The 19075-nt window shown below is 50.1% G+C and overlaps 1 protein-coding gene across 4 annotated transcripts in view; it reads right to left on the bottom strand.

Moving 5' to 3' along the window:
• SGIP1 (SH3GL interacting endocytic adaptor 1) overlaps window positions 1–19075 on the bottom strand; it is a 54532-nt gene that overhangs the window by 19693 nt on the left and 15764 nt on the right. For 3 of the 4 annotated variants that reach the window (XM_030495389.1, XM_030495390.1, XM_030495391.1), the window contains 11 exons: window positions 16900–16924; window positions 14928–14984; window positions 14747–14801; window positions 13811–13986; window positions 10891–10902; window positions 10030–10041; window positions 9231–9255; window positions 8791–8842; window positions 7494–7579; window positions 6016–6108; window positions 4423–4497 (listed from right to left, as the gene is read on the bottom strand). In XM_030495389.1, the coding sequence (XP_030351249.1) occupies window positions 4423–4497; window positions 6016–6108; window positions 7494–7579; window positions 8791–8842; window positions 9231–9255; window positions 10030–10041; window positions 10891–10902; window positions 13811–13986; window positions 14747–14801; window positions 14928–14984; window positions 16900–16924 (668 nt within the window). Of the gene's footprint in view, window positions 1–2010; window positions 2455–4422; window positions 4498–6015; window positions 6109–7493; window positions 7580–8790; window positions 8843–9230; window positions 9256–10029; window positions 10042–10890; window positions 10903–13810; window positions 13987–14746; window positions 14802–14927; window positions 14985–16899; window positions 16925–19075 lie in introns of all 4 variants that reach the window. The other variant, XM_032920124.1, reaches the window with a different exon arrangement.

Below are 19075 nucleotides of genomic sequence, written 5' to 3'. Positions count from 1 at the left end.
TTACTTGGGAACCAAAGTTTGATTTTTTCCTTCCTTATCCCGATAAATCCTGACACAACAGGAATTAACCATAGAAAGCAACTACCAGCACTGAACAAGCGCTGAACAAGGAGGAGGCTTCAAAGGTGCATTTTGCTCCAGCTCAGGAGCAGCCACCAGCTAGCCAAAGCCCTTCCAGACATCAGCTTTCATGCAGGGAGGTTTAGTCTTCAGGTATTCAAGGTCCCTGGAAGACCCATGTACCTGTAGATATTTTCTACAACAAGAAACAGTGGCAGCATGTTGTAAACTAGCGTGAAAGCAGAAGCCTGCTGAGATGCTGGGCTTTGAGCAACCTCGTCTAGGGGAAGGTGTCCATGTCTGTGGCAGGGGGTTGGAAATGGAAGAGCTTTACGATGAGTCTATGCTGGTCCCCAGCCCTTGGTGACACCCAGGAGCCCAGGCTCCCATGGGATATGAAGGCAGGAATGTGTCCTAGGATAGTTCTGCTCCATGGCATCTGAAAGCCCACAGAGGGATGCAGCAACAGGGACCTTGGAAGGTGCAGAGGTCAGGAGTGGGAAGGTGCTGGATCCACACTGTGCATCCAGACTGGCTGCCGCAGGATGCAGCTTTCTGAAGATTTACATGATTTTTATAGGGGATTTCAGTACTGCATTTTTAGAACCCGCTGCCCTGGGTAAGGCTGAGGTATGAGTGGGCTGCAAAGCACACCAGACAGGAGATGATTCCTGGGGAAGACACATGAATCCTCCCAAACAGGCAGCGCTGCCTCGCCAAGTGGGTTTTCTCCATCCATCCGGAGCCACCAGCACATCCCCATCCTGCAGATCTCCGCTCACACATGGCACTGGCTCTGTTGGCACGGAGGTGGGGAGCAGTGTGGGAAGAAGCTTGCTCTTTCCTGCTGCCAATCTTCTGGAGAAGTCCCAGCTCCAACCAGTGCCCCAGCAGCTGGATGCTGCAGCCCCTGTGCGGACCCCACTCACCCTCCCCACCAACCCAGCACAGAAAAGCCACCACCACTGAAGTGAAGCCATGATTGCAGCAACAGCCACACTCAGGGGGACAGCCACAGCAGCCCCACATATACCCCTGGGGAGGTGGCAAAACCCCAAAGCGATGGCATGGCCTTCAAGCTCACATACGGCTGGTGACAGTGATTGGATACCCAACACACCCATCATCTCCCACCACTGCCTGCATGGGTCTGCAGGGATAATCCACCCAGAAATAACTTCTCATGGGTGCAGGATGGCTGGTGGGGATGCGATTTGCACATCACACTCCACTGGTACAGAAAGTGGCCTGGGGTCAGCCTCTAAAGTGACACAACTGGGTTGCACCTCCTTAAACGCTGTGGGCACTGTGTAAGCTGACCCCTGGTGAGCTCCTTTGCCCTGATGGGCACACAGACATTCATAATTCAGCAGCTGAAGCCAGGCAGCCAGCACATGCTGGACAAACCTCTCAGGTTCACACTGAAAGCTGTTTCTCCAGAGCTGGCTGGACATCCACGCTCTCACAGCCGAGTAACCAAGCACGGTTCAGACCCATGCCACCTCTCTGCTGCGAGTTATTTGGTCTCTGCCACCCTGCGGTGACAATATGCAGTGATCTGTCTGTCTGCAATAGATTTAAAGCCCCCTGTTTCTGAGGGGGCTCAGATCATTCACCTGACATGTTTCCACCTATGATCACTCTGAAGCCTACTGAGGATGGAGCTGCAGCAACAGCCAAATTTTGCAGGGGGGGGGGTTATGCGCACAGCAGAGGTGGGAAGGACAGCTCATGGAAGCTTTGGGAAAAGGCTGTCAGACCCATCTGACCACCAGACACGCAGCAAGGAGCAGGGGAGAGGACACAGGAGGCAGAGTGCAGACGCTGGACGTGGAAGCACGAGACGGCTGGGTGGGAGTGCGGCATCGGGCACAGGCACAACCAGGCAGGAAGGGGATGACGGATGTGGTCAAGGCCACCCCGAAGCAGAGCCAAGGCCGCGGGACGTACCGCTGGTGCTGCCCGTGCCGCTGCTGCCGCCCGGTCCGGGTGAGGAGACCACCGTGCGGTAGGTGGGAGGCGGAGGGGGAGGCGGGGTCGCTCTTTGTCCCAGCCCAAAATCTTTGGGAGAGGCGACCGGCTCCAAGTTATCCTCCTTAAGGTGCTCGGAGACCTTCTTGTGAACCTCTTCCAGGTGGAGCGGCGAGGGGAGCGGGCGCGAGGGCTCGGCTGCTGGAGCACCGGCCGGGCTGCCCGCTGCCGGGGACCCTGCTTTGTCCCGGGGCGTCCGCTCCGGAGTCACGCTTTCCGGGGATTGATCGGAAAAATTGACCCACTTATCTCCTGCGTTAGCAGCAACAGACTTGGGGGAGAGCACGGGGCCAAAGATGCTGTCCAAGTCATTGATGGACGGGAGTTTGTCACTTTTGACCTCTGCTGCTGTCTGGTCCCCTCCTGTGGTCAAAGTAGTTGATTTTACACTTAGCATGAACCAAGAGCGCTGCAGTTGCACTATTCTCTACAGGGGTCTACATCAGCTACTTCCTAGAGGAGATGCTTTAAAACCACCTTTCCTTATAAGCTGCCAGGGAATATAATTCATGTGCAAGAAAGTTTCTACATCACAACATGTGCAATGTAGAATGAGCCACACTGGACTGAAATACATACACTGTATGAAAGAGCATGCACCCAGAGCCAAGCCCTCCCCATCCTCATCATCACTTCACACACAGCAGTCCCATATCCTCCCAAAGTTTACAGCTGGCTCTCAGCATTTGTTCTGTATCAGCCAAATGATATTGCTACGTCATTATCATCACTCTGAATTATCAGCAGATATTAAACTTATGCACTCAGCTCTTGCACACTCCACTAGATACATCTATTTATAAACACATACATCTAAATATATCTATTTAAACATGCTGGCTTGACACTCTCAAGAGCTAGGACTGGGCATGCAGTGCAGGGAAGCAGACAAGGTGTATGTATTTCAGTTGCAAGCAGCAGCAGATAAGGGTATTTTAGGGCTCTGCTCACTAACTGAGCTAGCACACATCGATGTCCATATCCAACTTCATAACCAACATGGAATCAGGGTTCATCAGCAAAGTGTTATGCATCCAGAGGAGGGAAATCCTCCATCCTTCCTTTGGTGCCCTGTTTTCATGCGTTTATGTTCCCCAAGGGCTGGAACCTGGGGAGCTGGCAGCTCTCTAACAGCAGGAAAGCTGCCCAGTGCTTTGTGTTGCACAGATCGAATGGAGGGATGGGGTGAGGACCATGGCCCTGCCACAGCCATGTGCATATGGACAACACTTACGTGCCCTCTGGGCTCCTCGTGTTGGCATCCCACCCCTGCTCCTGCATTTGGGGGGAGCCATCTGCTGTTCTACATTTAAGGGATAAAATACAGTCTTGCTAAGACAAGGGGAAAGAGACTTCTGCTGCTTGCTCTACTTGATGCACAGGCTGACGTGTGCAGCAAGCCAGACCCCAGCAAATAAACCGCAACACATGGCTGGGCATCTCATTTGCTCTGGTTGATGTCTGTAGGAGGACACTCTGCCAGCCTGGCTGCTTAAGTAGACAAATCAAGCTATGGAAGCAAGAATGAAATCCTGATAGAAAGAGCAGTCAGCTCAGAGCAGGGGATTTCTTCATGGCGATGGTGATGACACCCTGGGGTGCTTGGTACATGTGGGTGCTGTGAGATGATCTGTCCCCATACAGTGCCCTACACAAAGACTGGGGACAGCCCTTCTTTCCCCAAACTTGCCCCCCCAGCAGACAGCACCCTGCCAGCAACATGAATTATATGCTTATAAGCACTTTATGTCCTATTGCAGCATTCAACATCTTTCAAACCCTTCCCTCAGGCTGTCCTTTCATTCATTTCTCCCATTTCATTCTTCCTCCCAGCCCCAGGGAGCTTTTCCCACTGTCCCTGAGAGCACTAGGAATTTGGGAAGGCAGGACCAGCTCCCCCAGCACAGGCAGGCACTGCATACCCTGTTATTTCATAAGCACAGCTTGTGCAGTGCTGCTCCAAGTGGTAATGGTGCTCTATTTATTCCCAATTTTGAGCAAGACTTTAAGGATAATGCTGCATTGCATTTCATTTCTAGAAGTGAAATTGATCTAGAAATGAGACCCATCTCAAAAGCAGTCTGGAGGAAAGAGCATTAATTTCACCAGTATGACACTAAACTTAGTGTCAAAGGCATTTCTGCACCTATCCTAAAGCATCACCCTGACAACAGCATCCGCTGAAGCACCACAGATGTGAAGGAAGAAGGATGTAGCAGGGCTAAATCTGCATCTGAAACGCAGCCACAGGGACCTGACCCCCCCCAAGCAGCCCCTGGATCAGGCTTCCAGGGATGTGGAGTGGCACAGAGTGTGGCGCTGGGCTTTTACCTATTCCCACTGTCAGAGGAGAGCCGGTGCGTGGCGGCGTGGCCGGGATGTTTTTCGGTGGGAGCGGTGGAGGTGCTGCAAAATAGAGCAGAGAGAGGGAGAAGTCATCTGGTCTGCATTAGGAATCATGGAATCCTATAATGGTTTGGGTTGGAAGGGAGCTTAAAGCTCATCCGGTTCCAAGCCCCTGCTACGGGCAGGGACACCTTCCACTAGAGCAGGTTGCTCCAAGCCCCTGTGTCCAACCTGGCCTTGAACACTGCCAGGGATGGGGCAGCCACAGCTTCTCTGGGAAAAGTCTGTGCCAGCGCCTCAGCACCCTCACAGGGAAGAGCTTCTGCCTCAGAGCTCATCTCAGTCTCCCCTCTGGCAGGTTAAAGCCATTCCCCTTGTCCTGTCCCTACAGGCCCTTGTCCAAAGCCCCTCTCCAGGTTTCTTGTCAGCAGGTTTGCTGGGAAAGGAGGATCTGGCAGCATTGAGCAACAAACAATCACTGGTGGCTTTTTTGTTGGGTTTTAGTTGTTGTTGTTTTTCATTTTTAAATCTTTGATTGTACTGATGATTTAAAAACCTGAATTACCATTTTAATTAAAACCTGTAGCCTTTGAGGCACATACCTGCCTCCGTGTTCCTCACGTGCTCATCCCGCATGAATCCGGGATGCTCACGTGGGAGGAGGAACATCATGGCTAATTAACCCAGTGCTGCTTTACGGGGGTATTTTGACAAAGCAGATGTAGAATCAACTATGTTGGAAAAGACCTCTAAGATCATTGAGTCCAAGTATGCTGTGTAAATAGCATCCAAGTCCTAAACTCCGGGAGGCTTGGACTCCTCCTCTGGATGCAGCTTGGCACCATTAACCATGTTGTCCCCGTCTCGCTTGGAACGAGATTATCATTAACGTCCCTTCCAACCCAAACCATTCCATGATTCTATGATTAAGTGACCATTCCAATCACGAGCATCGCCATCCCCTGGCAAGCTCATGGTGTGGCCGGGCATTGCCTTGACCTTGGCACTGGGCATCACCAGGGCTGGGGATGGGTTTGGCATGAAGTGGGTTGTGCTAATGGCTAAAGAGGGGGGAAAGGAGCAGGGGAACAAGGAAGGAATGACTTCGCAGCTAGGGAGAAGGAGATCTGGTTCCTCTGGCTGTGCCAGGCAATGGGGAAAATTCCAATGAAATCCAGGGATTTGGGGCTGTTTGCCTGGAGAAACCGATGCTTCTAACCTAAATAACCAGGTCATTAACAGGAAGGATCAGGTGCTCCTTGCTCTGAGGGCAGCACGGGTTTAACCCCTGGCTCTATGCAGGCCACTTGCCCCCAAGCTGGAGATGTTTCACCTTGCGCATTTCCCCAGGGAGGATGTGCATTGTCCCCCCACTGTGGGTACCACCCATTCCACCCTTATCCCACCCTTGTCCTTCCTCCACCCTCATCACCACAGCCAGAGGCAAAAAACCCCTTTAACTTGCTACATTAAAAGAACTGCTCAGCTCTGGAAGTGTGGATGAGGAAAAGTAAAAGATTTGATTTGATTTCTGTATATATTGAGTAATTTTTGGTTGATAATCACACAGTCACTTACTTCCAGTTGGAAAAGGTCTCGGTAGCTTTGGGGACTCTATGCTTGCGTTGACAGGCTGGACCGAACCCCATATCTCAGGCTGATCGAGAGTGGCTGGAAAATAAACACACACACGTAAAGGTAATGATAAACCCAACGATCTTTTAGCAAATACCAACACACACAGATGAGGCACGTTCACGTGATGAGAGGAAACTAAATAGTAACAGCAACTCCTCATTAGCTAAAGACAGAGGGGTTTCTGTAATGTTAGATAATTACAGGCTTGCCTGATTGTTAAACGTGCAATTAGTTTGATGCTCATGCTGCTTGACAAACAAAACAATGCCATTTATGTATTTGGAGGCTTATTACATTAAGTGAGACACTGCATTAATTGCAAAAAGAGTCTGGCATTTTAGGATATGCGGAAAAAAACCCCAGGTATTAAAATGAAAGGATCCAATTGTATTCACAGAGGTTGTAGGGGGAAAACCTTCTATACCTCATTTAGACTTTTTTTTGGGGGGGACTATGTGTAGAGAAGTGCACATAAACATAGTTTGATTAAAAGAATGAACTGGAATCACTAATGACAAGACAGAACCAGGCTACAAGGGGCAGTGGCCATTTTATGACAGCTGAGCAGAGCCAGGAGGAGGAGAACCCTCTGGGAACAAACCACTCCGGCGAGTGAATGGGGTTTTTCTTTAGGGAGAACAAGCCCTGCAGCTCCCTGTGCCTTGGGAAAGCTGTGGGAAAAGAGAGGCTGGGAAGGGAGGGAAGTGCCATCCTGCTCCTGTGCAGGGGAACGCTGTTTCTGGGCAAAAATGGCATTATTGAAATAGCATCTTCATGGACATGGGGAGCTGTAATGCATCAGAGAGCTCTGGTCTTATCCTCCTTCAATTAAATCAGTGGGATGCTGCAGTGCACAGCCCTGCTTTGATGTATATCAGCAGAGCTTGGTGAACAGGCATAGCTGGGGAATGGGGTTTCATTTGAAAGTCAGTATTTTTAATATTTGTTAGCTGCTCGCATTCAGGACCTGTCCCAAGACCATAGAATTAACTGATTGACTTAAACACTCACTCTTTTTCACCCTATAACCCATATAAAGCTGTATATAACCCATATATGTCCCATTCCTGGCAGTGTTCAAGGCCAGGTTGGACACAGGGGCTTGGAGCAACCTGCTCTAGTGGAAGGTGTCCCTGCCCGTGGCAGGGGGTTGGAACTGGATGAGCTTTGAGCTCCCTTCCAACACAAACCATTATAGGATTCTATGATAACCCCCAACCCCACACTGCCTGTAACACAATTGTCCACCCTTTGCGTTCTGCTTTAGTTTTGCCTTTTTCCTCCTGTATCAGGAGGGCTGGGGCACGCTGACCAGGGCTACCTGCTTGCTGTCAGTGCAGGGTGCTGTAAGCCAGCCCCAGGGCACAGCACAGCCAGGGATCACTGCCAGGAGATGCCACCCGTGTCCCCTGACCCACCGTCCAGCTTCTGCTCCTCAAATGCTGACTCCAGCGGGGGCCCAAAGAGCGGTGCCAGTGCAGCCGGGTCCTCCACGGCTTTCTTGCTGCAGGATGAGACAAGGGCAGAAGAATCATGAGGTCCAGGTTTGTACTTGGACCTGGGGCTTGACTGCAGAAATGGATGTTTTCAGGGAGTGTTTATGCTCTAGACTAACAGCACCAGGCAAAACACAGGGGTTTGGGCAGGGAAAAGTGAAAGGAGAGTGGTAGCAATGGTTGCAGCACTGCAGTGTGAACCCTATAATGCCCCAGCAGCCGCTGAGGCACTGTGGTTTGCTTCAGGGTTGGTCAGAGCTACTCCAGACCACATGGGAAAGCGGAAAACAAGTCAAGGTCTGGACCAGGCTTGGCTCCAACACACCTTGAGCCGAGCTCTGTGGCTGCACAGCGCACTCTCCTAGTGAGATTTGGCTTCTAAATCCATCTATACCACAGCACACACACGCCAGCTCTCCCCAAGAGCAGGCTCAAGGTGGCTTTCAGCAACAGACGTCCTTGCTGCTCTTGTGGGAGATCCAATATAGATGCTGCGCCTCTGAAACCAGGGGTGCCACTGCCATCAGCACCTCGGTTCTGCATGGTTTTGTTTGGCCATGATCTAGGGCATACACCCCCCTCATTTACCCACACAGCATCAGAGCAAGGAGACCATGGACTCAAAGCTCCCTGTGCCTCTTGCATCCTGCAGCACAGAGCATTTCCTTATCTCATTTAACCACCAAACACAAACATGTGGCTGTCTCATGAGCCTAAGAAGTTATGAAAGTGATGTTTCTGCAGTGGTGTCTTTGATGAGCCAAACTGGGGCAGCTCAGCTGGCTGATGGGTTGGCAATATTTGCACAGCAGTAAATACCCAGTGAATTTGCTGCATTATTCTTCCCTTGAGGGTGCTGAGGCGCTGGCACAGGGTGCCCAGAGAAGCTGTGGCTGCCCCATCCCTGGCAGTGTTCAAGGCCAGGTTGGACACAGGGGCTTGGAGCAACCTGCTCTAGTGGAAGGTGTCCCTGCCCGTGGCAGGGGGTTGGGACTGGATGAGCTTTAAGGGCCTGTCCAACCCAACCCATTCTATGACTCTAGGATTCTGGTTTTGGCCTATCCAGGTATATATGGAAAAGGATCAAAATCTGGAGGAGAAAACAGATTCTTCCCACTGAGCAACGGTGCAAACATACAACTACCACTGAAGTTTTCAAAGACCACATGAGGGCAATGTGCCTGTGTTGGATAATTATCCCGATGGACCCTGGACTGACCTGGCAGGGTCTGGTGTTGGTGTGGAGCGCCGGGGCCGTGAGATCTCCTCATCTGCAGCATAAGATGGACAGTGCAGGGTTAGAGCTGTTCTACCACCCGCCCCCCCCAGCATCACCCCCAGCCCACCCAGACCCCACACTGGTGTGAGGCTCACACCATGCACAGCACATGTCCCATCCCATGCCTGCTGTGGGGACTCTGGCAGGAAAAGGTCTGGTTTTTAACTCAGATTTTGTTTCTGTAGACAACTAGGCTATTGTCTATAGGTACCTCAAGGGTGTCCCCTATGGCCTTCTTCAAGGAAGGCATTTGGGTGCTGTCATTTCTGCCAGGACCACTGTAAAGCAACCCTAACCCTCTCCCTCATACTCCCCTTCCCCAAAACACCATCACCACACAGCCACAATAACTGTTTCTGAAGGCTGCAGAGCATACTTACTGGATAAATTCCTTTTAATCGTCCCCTGGAATTAGAAACACACGAGGTAAGCAGGATGCACAAGGACACGGGCACACAGCAGTTGTCACCGAAGGAGCGACACAGCAGGAGAAAAGCAGCCCAGCAGATGCAACAGGAATTGCCTATCTTAGCTGATATTTACTGTACATGGCTGAGATAAGCCCAGCTGCACACGTGTGTTGTGAAATCACATTTGCTCCCAGCATATAGGGAGCAGAAAAAAACCTTCCAAAAGGATTTTGAGCCATGAAAAGCTATCACCTGGCAGTGCTGCATCCTGACTGCCAGAGGCTTACAGGGGTCACTCACAGCATTAGAGTGAGATGGCATAAACCCCAAATTCTCATGTTTGATGGTTGCAAATCGATCTAAATAATGCATTTTTAGCAATCTAAATCCTCCCTTTTTCCATACAACACACATGGGCTTGTGCACAGCAAAAACCACCCCACCCTGGACCATGGGAGCTGGGGCTGTGTGACAGAGAAAAGAGCAGGATGAGCAGTGGGGGTACCCCAGGACCACAAGCAGCATCTCCAAGGGGGGTTGCAAGGATGCAGGTCAAGCCACAGAGGATGCCCATCACTGGGGACCGCTTTGCAGTGGCAGCAGGGACAAGGTCCCACCATCACCTGGGGTCACACAACAGTGTCTAATGGCACCAGCACCCCGCTCCCCTTCCCCTGCGCTCACCATGTAAACCCAGCACAGACTCAGCCCCCCCAGCACCCCCATGCTGGAGCAGCAGGGGCAGGAGCAGCGAGCACAGGGCGCTTACCGGGCTGCGCCGCTGCGGTCAGCGAGAAGGAAGAGAGAAGAGACACCTGGTCAGAGAGCAACAGGTCAGCACCCCGAGTCCCCAGCACCCATCACACCCCTCATCGCGGCTTCATAGACCACAGTGCAGGGGGTTTCCTCCTCCACACAGCCCCCCACACCCACCAATGGGAGTGAACACCTATTGGTGGGTCACTCTTGCCATGGGGCATGTGGCAGGGGGAAAGCAGCATCCAGAGAGACCCCAGCAGGAACCCAAACCCCATGGAATGGGTGAATGTTCCCATTTTGGGCTTAGAATCGCTGGAAGCAGGGAAGCTTCCTGTCAGGGAAGCCATCACCACTGCGTACAGCAGCACTGCAGCAGCAGAGGTCATGGACCACTGATGGGGCTTTCTGCCTTCTCATACCTTTTGATGTGCAAGGATGTATGTAGAACATGCCCAGGATGTACGTAAAACTGTGCCCTCAGGCATCCTGTCCAACATGTATTTCACCCACTACAGGGTGAAACTACACAGGGTTTGACCTGTAGTTTGACGCTGTGATATGGTTTAGTGGTGGCCTTGGCAGTCCTGGGGGAATGGTTGGACTTTGTGATCTTAAAGGTCTTTTCCAACCTGGTTGATTCTGTGGTTCTATACACCCTCAGACTATGCACAACCAAAGCCAGCCTAGCTCTATAGCAAAGTGCTCCAAGTTAAGCCAAGGAAGAAGGAAAACAAACATCATGCCTTCCAAAACAGTAGGATTTGTTGTTTGCATTTTACAGTTCATTCTAGAGACATGCAAAACAGGGATCGTGCAATCCAGAGAAGACTGTGTTAAAAAACTATAAGAGATAGAAAACTGTATTTCTTACCGGACTTCTCCTCTAAAAGAATGCAGAAAAGGAAGAAAATAAAAGAAAAATGAGAATACAAGATATTTTCTATAGAGGGATAATTTCTATAAAGGGATAACAGAGAAGTAAAAGATTTGTATTATGATCAGAAACATTGGGTGTGGAAGTGTTAAACACACAGCAAAGCAGAGTCATGCACACATCCAGCCAGGCTGTCATTCATTCATTCAGAACAGAAGATCGAGTGAGAGAATATAGAAATACAACACTCGCATCTGAGCCATCCGATGGAAAGGACTCCCATGCTTTGTAATTAACAGGCCCTGTTAGCTATAGACTGGAAGAGCCCGTGTAAGAGGAAAGACAAAAGGAGCAGGAAAGAGGTCTGAAGATGCTGGGGTGTTGCTGGAATGGACAACCTGTCAAGGTGCAGGTTGTCCCACCACTTGCACGTGCAAGGAGTGAGACCCAAGCTACTGGGCTTCAGATGGAGGATGCAGCCAACACCAGTTTACAACAGCATCTCCAGTTTTCTGCTGGTCTTCAAGTTGAGGCACCATAGCTTAAACCCCAAAGAGGTGGGGAGAACAGTGCCTATGGACACAGCATCTCCCATCCTCCTGCTCTCTTCCAGGAGAGGCCAAGGCATGGGAGGGATGTGGTGCTGGAGCACAGCTTTGCAGCTGCTTTTGGAGAAGAGATGAGCCCAGGACAAGGGCATAGACTCAGACAGTAAAGCAAGGAACTCCCCTGGATGCAAAGCTTCAGCCAGCCCCTGCCTGGGACACTGGTGCTTTCCCAGCGCTGCTTGCCAGGATCTGGTGTGCTGGGGAGCAGCTCTGCTCACCTCCCCATCTGCGCCCTTTGGCTCTGCATGACGGGATTTGGATCCCGACATAGGGAAGCAGCACTGCTCCTTCTGTCCAGCCTGGCACAGGGCTTTTCCCTGAACCCTTCAGGGTGAGCAGAGTCTGCGCTGTTTTACAGGGAGGCAGCGACTCCAGCCCCAGGCTGTGTTTATTGCTAGAGAAAATATCACTTTATATTCAAAGACTGGTTTGTGCTGAAGGGAGCTTAAAGTTCCTCCAGTTCCAACCCCTGCCACGGGCAGGGACACCTTCCACTAGAGCAGGTTGCTCCAAGCCCCTGTGTCCAACCTGGCCTTGAACACTGCCAGGGATGGGGCAGCCACAGCTTCTCTGGGAAAAGTCTGTGCCAGCGCCTCAGCACCCTCACAGGGAAGAGCTTCTGCCTCAGAGCTCATCTCAGTCTCCCCTCTGGCAGGTTAAAGCCATTCCCCTTGGCCTGTCCCTACAGGCCCTTGCCCAAAGCCCCTCTCCAGGTTTCCTGGAGCCCCTTCAGGCACTGGAGCTGCTCTAAGGTCTCCCCTTCAGGAGCCTTCTCTTCTCCAGGCTGCCCCAGCCCAGCTCTCTCAGCCTGGCTCCAGAGCAGAGCTGCTCCAGCCCTCGCAGCATATCCATGGCCTCCTCTGGCCTCACTCCAACAGCTCCACATCCATATTTTTTGGCTAGATTCTCCAAAATCCCTACACCACCGGCTGCATTATAGCTTCAATGAGCAGCTACTCCCCACCTCTGCAGCAGCTGTGCTGGAGCCACCAGCTACACCTTGGGGTCAGCGAGTGCCCTGCGGTGCCCGGAGCTGCAAACCCCATAGGCAGGGCCTGAAATAACAGCAATGAGGGAAGGAAAACACACCAAGACTTCGCCCTTTCTCTAAGTTCTTAGTGCTTTCCCTATTCCATTTTTAAAATGTTGTGCTATTTCTTCTCTCCTCCCCAAATCACGTTGTGTCCTACGTTATATACATTCACACGTGTGTGCACCAAACTGCTGGGGCCATCACTTTGCAAAATCAAAACCAGCTTGGTTTCACAATAAGAAATTCTGGGTTCCAAATCAAAATTATCCATCTATTTGGCAAACAATTGCAGCCTCCAAAACTACCCCCATCCTTTTTGCTGCATTTTGGGGTTGGGTTTTTTTCCTCTTTTTCCCTTTTTGTGCTTCCCAAAGCAACCAACTGCAGTTTCTAACCCCTGAAACTCCCTGGTCACAGCACAAAAAGCATCCAGAAGTGCACATTGCTAAAAGGGACAGGGGAAGCAGAGATGTGCCGGGAGCACTCAGAAGCTTTCATTAAACTTGGCCACGTTGCATTGGTTTGGAAAGAAGAAATAAAACACATTCATTTGATTTCATCTTTGCTTCGGGTTTGAGATTCATTCACACTTCAGATACAGCCTATTTATAAATCACAGAAAGCTTCATCTGAAAAGACACTAAAGCCCACACTAAAGCCCACTGAAAGGGAAAAATCAAATCTTTTCACAGCTGAACAGATTGGGATGAGATGACAGAAATCTTGACAAGTCTTAGGGAAACCAGAGGGTGATGGTATTTATACCATATATGTACAAGGAGAGGTGACCTTTCCTTCCAGGAACCCCACATTCACCCCTGGGGTGAGAAATTTCCCTCTAACACCCCATAGCAGCAGTGTGGAAAAACCAGCAGATTCTTTCCCTGTCCTGGGAATCAGGGCAAGGCTGATCCAATTTATGTCCTGGATGATGGTCGCATTGAAATATAAGGGGAAAAACAAGGGAGTAGTATATTCCAATCTCAGTTGCCCTGTCTTATGAGCAGGAAAGGAAATTTTTAAGACATTTGAGCTGGAAACATCGCTGCAATACATCTGACCTCTACCTGCATTAGTAGGTAGATTCATCCATTCAATGGATTCAATCCATTACCTGGATTATTAGTTCCATATAGACTAGACCTTATAAATAAGGACGTAAACGGAAACTTAACCATTGGCATCTAAGGAAGAGCTCCCTGATCACTTTGGATGAGCCCTGAGGAGCACAACTGCTTTTGGAACCTGGAGAAGAGGCAGAAACACGAGGACTCACCACAGGGGATGGAGAAAGTGCAATGTTGCCTATTGATGCCTTCAGCTCGTCCACCGTGGCCGCGCTCTTCAGGATGTCTTTAGCCTGCAAAGGCTTGATCTTGATGTTGAACTTCTTGTGCGCCTCCTCTTCCTCTTCGGATTCACTCGAGGAGTAGAAGTGCTTTCCTTTGGTAGGTAGAGCACAGTTAAAGAAGGTTTCCTCCTGCTGCGAGGGCAGAGCCTTGGCATGCAAAGGTTCCGGCCACCCTGAAGAATGGGAATGAGGGGTTCCCAAAATGCTTATCCCAAACTCCCATGGATGGGATTAGTGTGCAGGGGCAGATCCTCCTGTAGTGCCTGCCACTGCTGTAATGTTTCATTGCTTTATCCATATGCAGGAACTGATGCTCACAGTGATAAAGCCAGCCCTGGTTTAGCCCAGCAGTGATGTGCATCGGTGCCTGCGTTCCTGGACCATGCACAGGCTCTGGCCATCAACATTGCACGTGCACCAACTGCAAATAGGATAGGACATCATGGTCCCCATGGGACACTCCACTGGAATGCTCCTGGCACTGCTCATCACACATCCTCATTTCATGGCAGTAGATCAAAGGCAATTAAAATCACCCTCTGCTCTACTGCCTCAGGTAATTCCCTGTGGGAGCCAGTTACAGCTGTGGAGTGACAGCTCAAAAGGGGAACAAAAAGGGGGAAAGGAATAATCATAGAATCACAGACTGGCCACTTTCTTCTTGGCCCCTTTAGGCACTGGAAACTGCTCTAAGGTCTGCCAGAGCCTCCTTCTTCTTTAGGCATAATAACAGTAATAATAATAATAATAATAATAATAATAATAATAATAATAACAACAACTATCTCAGTGGCCTGCCTGTGAACCACAGCTCATCTTACGGTTGGTAAACTGTGAGGCAAAGCCAACCATAAAGGATATAGCCTGGTTCCTCAGGTCGGATGCTGTACCCCTCCTCATCAAGCTCGGGTGAATTCTGAAGAAGGCACAAAAACAAAACCCAAAAAGAATTAGGAATGCTAATTCCATCCCTGGAAAGCTGAAGCAGCTCTTTCCTCCTGCAGGAAGAGATGCCCAGCAAAATCCCATGCAGCCCACTTACGTATCTGTCCCAGTCGATCTCCGCATAGAATCCATTCGGTGCTCCATTCGTTTTCTTCTGCAATACATTGGAAAGGAAGATGTCCATAGTTTAAGTTAAGGAAACAAGAGCACAGCATCTCTTATACATGTGCATTGACATGGCTGGGATGGCACTGGGTATTGCTGCAGCTGCCCCTGCAGGCACTACAGTGAGCTGCTCTACACATACACATCAGCCATGCACAACAGCACTTCCCACTTCTGGAATGTATTCCACACCAGAGGGGTAAAAAGGCTTTTGTTGAACATTCATTAGGTGGAACTTTAAGAGGGGAGAACTGAAATGGCCATTTCTCCATGTGCTGGGATGCTCAACCCGTGGGGAGAGCTGGTGGCAGTGGGGGCTCCTGATACCCATTGAGCACAGGTAACATCACTATTTACTGGGAGATAATCACCTTTCCCAGAACATGCTGAAAGCAGGATTCAGTCTGTGTTATTCAGCAGCTGAACCACCCATGGAATGAGCTGGGTTGCAGCAGTCAGCGGTGTCTGGGCTAACCCAGCTGGGACCATAGAATCCCAGACTGGTTTAGGTTGGAAGGGACCTTACAGCTCATCCAGGTCCAACCCCTGCTGCTAACGCCACATCCCAGAGAAGCTGTGGCTGCCCCATCCCTGGCAGTGTTCAAGGCCAGGTTGGACACAGGGGCTTGGAGCAACCTGCTCTAGTGGAAGGTGTCCCTGCCTGTGGCAGGGGTTGGAACTGGATGAGCTTTAAGCTCCTTTCCAACACAAACCATTCAAGGATTCTGTGACTTATTCTATGATTTGCTCTTGGCAGCTCTGGTGGCTGCAGATTTTACATTGAAAACATGTTGTAGGAAGAGAAGTTACATTAAATGTTTCCATCCTCCAATTCCCCTGCCCCAAATACATTCGGTAGCTTCATTATACCCCCACAAAAATTGCTTTTCTCCATTCTTCAGCTTTCTGGAGCACTGAAGACCTTTTCCTGCCCTGCACATACAAGCCACATGGAAAAACAAGAACATGAGCCTGACTGAGAGGGCACCTGAGCTCAAAGAGGTCCCTGCACCCATGCCTGCAAGGACAGGCTGCCCACAGCACTTGTGCCAGTGGAGAAGACAGCTCTGGGCTGCTCCTTGCATGTTATTTATTTATTACTGTGAACAGAGCCTTGGTTACGGTGCTACCTGAGCTGCAGACTCCTTTTTTAATCCCTGTTTCTTAACCAGTGGCTTATGAACACAGGGCAAGCCCAAAGCCAAGGATTTTGGGTCAGATGTGGAAGAAAACCCAAACCAAACAAGTGATCTCTTTAAAGGAGCCATTCGGCACCCTGATTTTTGTATGGCTTTGTAAAAGACACCCCACCATCATTCTCCATGCTGAGCCTCCTAAGGGTCTCATTATAACATCTGAATTTGCTCAAGAAATAACAACCAGCACAGTCCCAGTCTGAACCCAACGTACTTATCAAACTGATACCAAATGGCTAAAGGAGATGTGGTCCTTCCACTACCCAGATCTAGCAGGAGCATTTCTAACACCATAAATCAAAGCAGCAACAATTAAAATAAAACAAGTATCTCCTTATTTTCAGTTTCATACAGAAAATAAGAATAGATTCTGGAAACAGCTGTTCTGGCAAAATTCCCTTAACTCATCCCACAGCAAATCTGACCCAAGCCAATTAGCAGGAGTGGAAATGGGGATACGGAGCCAGGGGGGTTTAGCAGGACACGTGGTCCCTCTGCCCAAGGCTCTCTCAGGTGTTTCTATATTATTTTCTCTATGTGAATTTTGTAGAAAACCTGGCATGTGTCATTATTTTAAGTAGCTTCTTACTGAGATTTATTTTCTATATGAAACAGGAAGAGACAGTTCACAAAATGCTGATGGAGGAATTAACACTTAAGGGGCTGCAGCAGGAGGGGAAAGCAGGATGGGGTCCGTGCAATACTTACAATGCCATCCCTGTCTGGTGACCCTCTGCAAAGAACAGAAAGAAACAAGAGTGTTAGCTCCCAAACTGCACCATTGCCCAATTAACTTGTGGAAATGGTTTTAATTATGAAGCTGTCAGTAAATCTGAATTACCTGCCACGTGCTCCTCATGAAACCCACACAGAGGTCTCAGTGCTGCTGCTCTCATGTTATCAGGTGACAAATGCTATCTTTATTACTAAAATGTTCTACTGATGATCCCACTCTACTGCTGAGGAGCTGGGCTGGCTCCTCCTTGCACCCATCCCACAGCCACAGCCCTATGCTGGGTGCACATCCTCTTGCAGAAGACACTAAAAATTGCATATAGAGTGATTCAGAGATCTTTTTCTTCTGGCAGCAGCACAGTCACTTCTCTTGAATGGATTTGAAAACTGAGGAGACTCCTCAGGGATCCTAATCCCCAACCGCTTATAGGATTTAGGCCTTGATCATGGCAAGCGGCGTGTCAGGCTCAGCAGCCACATTTAAACACTGTCTAAGGATGCTAAGTTGTTTAGTGAAAAGACAAATATGTCTACGAAAACCAGGCGGCTCCTCCACCTCTCCCATGTTCCCAAGTTTTACGCATTGCCAGAGATTTGCCACCAGTTAATGTCTGGCTCAGGATATCACAGAAACCCTGTGGGGATCTGCTGCCCATCCAGCTCTGGTTTGGAAGAATAACAGCTTTCATCGAACTTCTCCAATTCATACATGTCTGCCTCCCATTTCTCTTATCTCATATTCAACCTCTTTGCGTAAAGATCTCTGAAATTCTTTGGAAGTGTCAAAGAATTCTTTGGAAGTAGCACAGATCCCCTTTGCTTCTGTATATCCCCCATGCTGCATAAGCCCCAAGGATGTCACCCGCTGCTCGTATCCTAGCTAGAATGGCTATGGAGACCCTTGGCCAGTGGAGGGAAGAGGTGACAGGTCGTTTCCCACCACACTGGAGCCCCAGCACATCCAGAACCCAAATAGCTGCTCTGGACGCCCCACACCACGGCTCCCACCACCGGGTCCTGGGGCTGCGTTGGCTCAGCCATGGCAGGAGGTGACCAGAGGGCCTGTCCCAGCCCCTCACTGCTCCTCCCAGCCCCACACAGGCTTCCAACATGGGATTTGGAGAGTGCTCAATGCCACTTGGGGTGATGACCATGATGTGACCCTGCGCCATGCTAATCACTGCTGCTTGCTAATTGCAAGTGTCTCCTCCACAGTGGCCTTTCTGCGAACTCGTTGCCATCACGAAAGCCCCAGGATTCATTTATTATCTCCATATGCTACCAGCTTCTCTGGCCTCTAGGAAGAGCAGGCTGCTGCGAGCAAGCATGGAAATCACAGCGCTGGCTAAAGGCAGGACCTAGACCTGGCTCCATTGATTTTCCCTGGGCAGAAGAGGAGGATGCAGAGCAGCCTGTTTCCTGCCCAGCATCCTGATAAATTATAAATGAAGCCATACACGGAGCTCCTGGCTGTCCCACAGCCTGCTTGGTGGATGGACAGCCACCATTCCTGGTGACAAGCCAGCAGGAGAAGGGCTTGGTGCTGCACAGCTCTCTTTTGGGATGTTCTCCATGTCCCCTATATTTTCAGGCCCCATTTTGCAGTGGCAAAGCCCTGCAAATGCCAATGCAGCTGGGCTCACCATGGTCCCAAGAGAGTGGCTACAGCTGTTCTGGCTGTCCCTTTTGCACAGGAAACCTCACCAACCATCACTGACATATGAAATAGCTCAGGAAAGCAAATCTGAACAAAATAATATCAAAGCGGCATAGAGTTTTTGTTGTGCCAGATATTAAGCACCTGTATGATAGTGCAGGAGTGGGGCTCCTCACTGCCTTTCCCCCACTCCACAGCCTCTTTTAACATGCTGCTTTGGGACATATACCCCCAAAACACATCAGTGGCAGCTGAGGGATGGGCTCAGCAGCCCACCAGCAGTTCCACACACAGATGTGGGGAGAACCCCCCACCAGATGTTTTCCCAGGAAGCAAAATCATCTCCTGCATCAAAGCTGATGGAGCCCCGTGCACCCTCATCGTGCCGAGCCTACCCCAACCACACCGCTCTTTACCACCAGCCTCGCTGCCTGCACAGGCATCTGCTTAAATGGAATTTGCATCTAAAAAGACCTCAACAGACAGGCAAAT

This window comes from Strigops habroptila, chromosome 8, assembly GCF_004027225.2.
Source record: "Strigops habroptila isolate Jane chromosome 8, bStrHab1.2.pri, whole genome shotgun sequence".
Classification (NCBI taxonomy): Eukaryota; Metazoa; Chordata; class Aves; order Psittaciformes; family Psittacidae; genus Strigops; species Strigops habroptila.
This window is presented reverse-complemented; position numbering and strand designations above follow the sequence as displayed.